Source organism: Staurois parvus, unplaced genomic scaffold, assembly GCF_062004578.1.
Source record: "Staurois parvus isolate SC_StPar_1 unplaced genomic scaffold, SC_StPar_1.0 ptg001642l, whole genome shotgun sequence".
Taxonomy (NCBI): domain Eukaryota; kingdom Metazoa; phylum Chordata; class Amphibia; order Anura; family Ranidae; genus Staurois; species Staurois parvus.
The window spans coordinates 2,918,650-2,926,305 of record NW_028319438.1 but is presented as its reverse complement, the minus strand read 5'-3'; the positions used below and the strand labels follow the sequence as shown (position 1 = coordinate 2,926,305).

General features: G+C 41.7%; 1 protein-coding gene across 2 annotated transcripts; it reads left to right on the top strand.

The window, feature by feature from the left end:
• The first annotated feature begins 480 nt into the window (after positions 1–480).
• On the top strand, positions 481–7,363 carry LOC149434921 (uncharacterized). 2 transcript variants are annotated; one of them, XM_089663257.1, is made up of 6 exons: positions 481–629; positions 3,285–3,374; positions 3,751–3,825; positions 4,239–4,397; positions 4,746–4,838; positions 5,626–7,363. In XM_089663257.1, exons 3-6 carry the CDS (start codon positions 3,766–3,768, stop codon positions 5,878–5,880), a joined length of 567 nt encoding a protein of 188 aa, XP_089519383.1. In that variant the 5' UTR covers positions 481–629; positions 3,285–3,374; positions 3,751–3,765; the 3' UTR covers positions 5,881–7,363. The 2 variants fall into 2 exon arrangements, with proteins under 2 accessions (XP_089519383.1, XP_089519382.1); XM_089663256.1 differs by having other exon boundaries at positions 3,748–3,825.
• The last annotated feature ends 293 nt before the right edge of the window (positions 7,364–7,656 follow it).

Sequence of the window (7,656 nt, the reverse complement as noted above, 5' to 3'; positions counted from 1 at the left end):
ATAAACCTTTGTTATTTTTTTAAATTGTGTTTACAATCACTTTAGTCCAGTGTTGCTGGAGGTACTGCTGCAAATGTATTAAAAATGCCCTAACAGACAGCCAGTTACAGTACATTTTCACCTGCTGGCTCTTTTTTCACAGTGCTGCCTTTCTGGTTCTTTTTGGTCATTTAAGGAGGAGAAAGGGTTAGGCCTCTTGCACATGGGAGTGATAAACACCTTGTGTTTTACTGATCTCTAATCAGATGTACTGATGTCTATGACACAATGCACACTACTGACTAAACACTAATAAAGCAGCACCGAGTAAAGTGTGCAAGAAAAAAATACAAAGTACACTTAGTCTCTGTCTATACTCTGTATATACTCATTTACATGCACACAGGAATACAAGTATACAGCCTCAGAGCCTCAATCATTATTTGTCCTATCTCCAGTCACCTACAATTTCCTCCTCCCTACTTCCAATAGGACATGGGCTTATTAGTGACTGACAGTTGTCTGCACCAATGAGAAGCAGAGGTCCCAGCTAAGCTACAACAGTATGCAGGCAGAAAGCACGTGGACATCAGACTGGAAGGACGTCCAGGAGAAAGAAGAGCTGCTGAAGAGAGTGTGAGAGGCACGGAGTGAGTACAGTGGGAAATGTGGGCAATTGGACTTGAAGACAGATCTGAGATGTAGAGGAGGTGCCTGAGCAGTGTGAGCTGCAGAGAGGAAGCGCGTGGGAAAGTCCATGTGCTGTAATATGCCACTCCTCCTTGGTGTTCAGTGTCTGCTTCTCCTGAGAGCTGTGTGTGATCAGGAAGGAGGGGGGCCAGGTCTGTGTGTGATCAGGAAGGTGGGGGCTGAGGGCTGTGTGTGATCAGGAAGGTGGGGGGCCAGGTCTGTGTGTGATCAGGAAGGTGGGGGCTGAGGGCTGTGTGTGATCAGGAAGGTGGGGGCTGAGGGCTGTGTGTGATCAGGAAGGAGGGGGGCCAGGTCTGTGTGTGATCAGGAAGGTGGGGGCTGAGGTCTGTGTGGGATCAGGAAGGTGGGGGCTGAGGGCTGTGTGTGATCAGGAAGGTGGGGGCTGAGGGCTGTGTGTGATCAGGAAGGTGGGGGCTGAGGGCTGTGTGTGATCAGGAAGGTGGGGGCTGAGGGCTGTGTGTGATCAGGAAGGAGGGGGGCCAGGTCTGTGTGTGATCAGGAAGGTGGGGGCTGAGGGCTGTGTGTGATCAGGAAGGTGGGGGCTGAGGGCTGTGTGTGATCAGGAAGGTGGGGGCTGTGTGAGTTGGAGAGAGGAAGAGTGGGGGAAAAGCTGAGTTCTGTGACTGCCATTCCCTCTTGGGATTTAGTATCATCTCTGGAGGTGAGTGTGTGTTGCACTGTGATCTGGAGAGAGGGAGTGCATGGGAAAAGCTAAGTTCTGTTCAATGTGTGCTTCCATATCTGTGTCCCTCTGCAGTCTGGGGCGGGGGGGGCAATGTGCAGCAGTCTCAGTGTGTGTTTTTTCTCTCCCTCATGCCCCAGTTTGGTAGATTTTTTTCCTCTCCTTTTCACTAAGAGTAGAAGAATCTAAAACAGGAATAAAGGCAAAATTTTAGAATTGGAGACAAACTTTCTGGTGATCCTGGTGGCTACCATGGATTTCCCTTCACTTTCAGTGTTGGCTATGAAACAGAAATTAACCTGTTTCACACCGCCTCCGCGCACATATATGGCAACAGGGCGGCACGTGCAGGCTAAATCCCATAACTGTACGTCGAGGGTGCAGGCAGGCAGGTGAGGTGCCCACGTGCTCTGCTGTCACTGTCTCCAAACACAGCGGGAGACAGCGCAGATGTCCGGTAGGCTTGATTGCCACCAGCTACCCGACAATCTTCACTATGAGAGAACGGCGAGCCGCCTATGTAAACAAGGCAGCTCACGGTTCTCTCGGTAAGGAGCGGAAGGATCCCCGCCTCCCTGTCATCAGGAGGCAGATCACTCTGCTCCATTGGACAGCCTCACAGTTAGAACATGCCCAGGGAACACACTTAACCCCTCACAATCTCACTAGTGTTAGCACCTTCCCTCCCAGTGACACCAATACAGAAAAAGTGCTTTTTTTTTAGCACTGATCTCTGTATTGGTGTCACTGGTTCCCAAAATGGTTCACAAGTGTGCGCCCCAATGTCACAGTACTGCTAAAAATTGCTGATCGCCACTATTACTAGTAAAAATCAAATAAAAATAAAAACCATAAATCTTTCCTGTAGTCTGTAGACACTATAACTTTTGCGCAAACCGATCGATATATGTCTATTGGGATTTTTTTTTACTAAAAACATAGAGCAGAATACATATCGGCCAAAATTGATGAAGAAAATTGACTTTTTTTTTTACATTTTTTTTATTGGCTATGTATTATAGCAGAAAGTAAAAAATTTATATTTTTTTCAAAATTGTTGCTCTGTTTTTGTTTATAGCACAAAAAGTAAAAACCGCACAGGTGATCAAATACCACCAAAAGTAGCTCTATTTGTGGGAAAAAAAGAACATCGATTCTGTTTCGGTACCATGTCACATGACCGTGCAATTGTCAGTTAAAGTAACGCAGTGCTGTATTGCAAAAAATGGCCTGGTCAGGAAGGGGGCAAATCCTTCTGCGGCTAAAGTGGTTAATAGGAAATCTCTTGAGTTGGACAGGGATGACAGAAAACTAATGGGTTTTAATAACTGCCTTACGTTATCAAAAAACTTTTTGCCTTCAGATTGTCTCACATTGCTAATTATATATTGTACTTAATTGTAACTTAAATACTGAAATTTGCACTTACAACTGTAATTGTCAAAATGGCAGTAAAAACTTGGCTGTATCAGTAATTCGTGGGTGTCTTATCAGTAAATTTATTTTGGTAGGTTGGCAACCCTGTAGATGGAGTGTGGACACTGATCATCTGGGGCCTGGGGGGGCGCAGTTACGGACTACCAGCAAGGAGGATGGGGGTGTGGCCACCAACCAGCAAGGGGAGGGGTGCATGCGGCCATGGACTGGCAAGAAAAGGACGCAGCCAACAAGCACTATTTGAATGGGGGAGCAGCCACTGATCGCCAGGGGCTTGGCGTCTGACCACCAGGAGCACATTGTGCTGTCTCTCTACAATCACTCTGTTCTATGAATGCTTGTATGGTGGCAATCTTCAAACCTATTGTGGGGGGGGGAGCGCTGGATGAAAAGACACTTGACCACAAAGGACAAGGGGCACAGACACAGCTTTTATTACAGTTATGACCATTTTTCCTGTACTGTACTCTTTCAGTCAACAACGATCCATTCTACAGAGGAGGATTTTACCTTGTGTGATGGTAATCCTTGATCCATAATTACCGACTGGACAGTCTCTGCCATTGTGAGTATTTTCTGGGGTACACAAACACTGACCACATGGGGGAGTGGATGCAGATACTGCCCACCAAGAAGGGGGGTGCTACAGGGCACAAAAGCCTGTGTTCAGGATGGAGGCAGTAAATATAAACTGCATTACAAACCAGTGAACTCTGGATGCTGCCTTAAACCATTGAACTTATCATAACCACTTAACTTAAAATTGAATGTTTCATTTAATATTTTATTGTAGTATTTTTTTTTCAATGTTTGCTGTAGTTTCCTATGCTTATAAAGAATGTACATACGGTATCAAAGACTGTGTCTGTCTGTAATCTACTAGTCACTAGGTTGTAAGGGGGAACTTATTTTTAAGTAAGGAATTGTGTCCTTTTCAGAAGAATTGCTCACAGCAGATGCCTGAGATCTCTTCCTTGAACAGACTCTTTGTCAAAGTGGGCTTCAGTACACTGGAGGTAAGATGCCAATAGCTAGTAATATTTTAATGGATTTTCCTGCAATAGGTCTACTTAGAACTCTGCCTTTCAAACTTCTGAGCTCTGGTTCACAAAACTACTGAACTATACATATAGAATTCAGTAGTTTGTAAGGTAGAGTTCAGTAGTTGGTAAGTAAAATTAGGAGTTAAGCAGTTTTGTGTTGGCTTACAAACCATTGCTCTCTGAATGCAGAGTTTAGTAGTTGGTAAGGAAGAAAAGTCTACCTTACAAACTATTGAACTTCACAGGTAAAGGTGAGGAAAAAGCTGGGGGAACCACAGAGAGAGGGAGGACAAGGATCTGCCTGCTGGGGCACTGGAGAATTTGGGAGAAACTTATTCAAATATTAGGGCAAAAGAGATTTTTTTTGTTTTGTTTTTGTGTTGTAGGTGTTTGCAGAGTTCAATAGAATAGCCACCACAAATCTGCAAAATAACTTTTTTGATGCTCTGGATCGATACGCACCATGCTTTGTCACAATCTTCAAGTCCAAGAAAGGAAGTTTTGGAGAGACATTGTCCATGTTTGTGCAGCAAATTAATTCAGAGGTGAGTCTACTGCAACCCTCTTTTTGTTTGTTCTCAACTTACAAAACCTTTCTTGATTCACTTTATTTTAATATACAGAAATATGTAAGATACCATAAATGTACAACCTGTAACCTCTACTACTATCCCTTTTGGCCTATGTTGCTACCTGTATTGATTTCAATATTTTAAAGTGGTCTTGAGAAGTTGTGATCCAATGATGTTAAAACATCGAAGCTATGGGTGTAATTTAAATAACTTCAATCAGTAACTTTCCTGAACTGTCAAATAGTGTGATATTTGTTTCATAAACATGTAGGTTTACATTTTATGCAATATTAAACTGAACTTTTGATAATTTACTTCTAGAAACCTGATGTGACAGCAATGCACACCCTTGTGCTCCGAGGCTTCCCTGTTCTACTTGGTGATGACCCCAGTACATTCTACATCACCTGCTTCGTAAGTTATCATAGTTGCACCTTGGCAGTTGTGGGGGGATTTGCTTTGTATTCCTTAGAAATACAGATTAATACTTATTATATCACTAGTACAGTGGTGGGCATGGCAGTTTATAAAATGTAATCCCTTAGTGAGGGAGGGTAAAACAAATGTTAATGCCTGAACACAATTTTGCAACTTAGACGTGTTAGTAGAACTGTATCATTACAACTACTTTGTGTATCCAGATGGATTATACCCTTTTTTGTGTGTGTATATATAGCTATCTAATTTAAAGTGATATTAAAGTCCTTGTGTGTTTTTCTGTTTAAATATAACAAACGTGTTATACTTACTACCTTTTGTGCAGTTGGTTTTGCACAGAGCAGCCCAGACCCTCCTATTCTTGGGTCCCCTGCTAGCACTCCTGGCCCCTCACTCCTGCTGAGTGCCCCTACAGCCAGCAGCTGTATGGGGCAATTGTGCCAAGGCTGTGTGTGTCTATTTAGACACAGAGCTGCGGTTTGGCCCTACCTCCTATCTCTCCTCATTGGCTCACTAACTTTGAATACAATGGGAGGTAATGGTGCCCCACTGCTGTCTCAGTTAATGAGGACCTGCTGCACACAGAAGGTGCTTTATCCTAATGCATAGATGCATTAAAATAAAAACCTGCCTTTAGAACCGCTTAAAAAAATGCTTTAAAGGAAGAAATCTTCCAAAAATAGATTGACTTTGACCCTTACCTTGAAGCTAAAACTAACCATATACAACACAGTGACAAATGATCATGTTTGTTTTTGTATAGCCTTTTGACAGTGATGAGGTTTGGGCACGTTTACCTGTTGGACTGATGACTGTCATTGATGAAAGTATGCCTGCTTCTCCAAATCATCTCCACCCTGACCCAGTGTCTATTGCCATCATAGCCGAGGGAGGTACTGTAATGGAGGATCTCCAGAACCTACCTCAAGCACTTTGCCTCATCGTTGGACTTTTATATGCTTTACACCTGGAATACCCTAAAGCCATCAAAACACTTTTAACTTCATTCAAAGAGTGATGCTTGGCATGTGGGAGAACAAACTCCCACCAAAACTGCAAAAGTCTGAAGAATCTCCTGTTGTGCTAGAATGTTTTTTTTTTGTTTTGTTTTGTTTTGTTTTTCTGCATGCCTGTGACCTGTTTTCAGTAGACTAAAGTTAGCTGACGTCACAGAGCTCAGAAACCTTAGTGTGCTGTTTTTAAATTTATTGTAATAGATGTTCAAGCTGGCCAACTGCATCAAAATGATCTGTTTCTGGTCCTTGCGTACCAAATCACCAAAATAGAAAATATAGGCATACCTCAGTGGTTGTACAGAACCAATACAGGCTAAAGTAATTTCATATATTGCAATTGATGTTCAATTGCCTCAAAGTAATCTATCTCTGATCATACAACAAACATACCTGAGTGGTTGTATATTACCAATGTGGGCTAAACTCATTTCATGTATCATAATTGATATTAAAGCTGACCAACTACCTCAAAGTGATCTGTACTTGCGTGGAATAAACTTATGGATGCAGTTGTCTAGTTTGTACATCTCTATAATATATGCACCGAGTTTATTCCATGTAAGTACAAATCACTTTGAGGCAGTTGGTCAACTTTAATATCAATTGTGATATATGCAATGAGCTATGCCTATATTTTCTATTTTGGTGATTTGGTATGCAAGGACCAGAGACATCATTTTGATACAGTTGGCCAGCTTGTACATCTCTTGTATATGCAAAGTGTTCACTAGTTCCTACTCATCCTGTAAAAGGTCCTTTACTTGCAGGCAGAGTTAATTTAGTGGATCTATTGTGAGTAAGGTGTAAAATGGCATGGAGGAAAACTACTATTAAAATGGTTGTAAACTTCAGACATGAAATATGAACAAAGTATATCCCTCTACAGTGTGTACTTGTCTCCATTAAAAGCAATGAGTATAATTTCATTTCTGCTGCTTCATTTCTCCATATTGGCATGAATCACTTCTGACAAGTTTTTTTTCCTGACACCAAGAGAAAAAAGGTGACTGGAGGGCCCTCTAGCAGATTAACAGCCTCAGCTCTGTTCCTGGGAAGGAGGTGTCTCATCCCACCAAACAGTTCTTAGAGCTCTCCTCACTGAATTTCTGCAGAGTTTCATTTCAGCTCTCCACCCTCTGTTTTCTGAACTCTCGGACTTTATAAATACAGCACATTAAATGGCTGTAGTGAAGACTGCAGATTAACAGGTATAACTTGTGTAGGAGGATGTTTCATCTCTGTATCACCTAAGGCCAGTCACTTCACTAGGTATATATGGAAGGGTTTACAACCACTTTAATTTAGTTTTGTGGTATCAACATAGCGCAGAAGATGTTTTCATTCTCTTGCAGAAAAAGGTGCACAAAACCTCATGGTGTGAACGAGGCCTAAATGTTTTCAAAAGCGAGTTGTTATGTAACAAAATTTTAAAGAACAATGTTTTTTCTTATAACAGTAAGAAAAATAAAAAAAATTGTATTTGAACTTTGGAACAGTCATTTATTTATATGTACCTGAAAGAATGGAACCACTTGCCCCGCAGACGCTTTTGCCCCTTCATGACCAGGTCATTTTTTTTTCTATTCAGCACCATGATACTTTAACTGACAATTGCGCAGCCATGTAATGCTGTACCCAAATTAAATTTTATATACAATTTTTTTTTTCACTCAGAGCTTTATTTTGGTGGTATTTGATCTCCACTGGGTTTTTAATAGATAGAGATTTGTCACAAAACATCCAATAAAAAATATTGGTATTCTGAAAAAAATGATTGT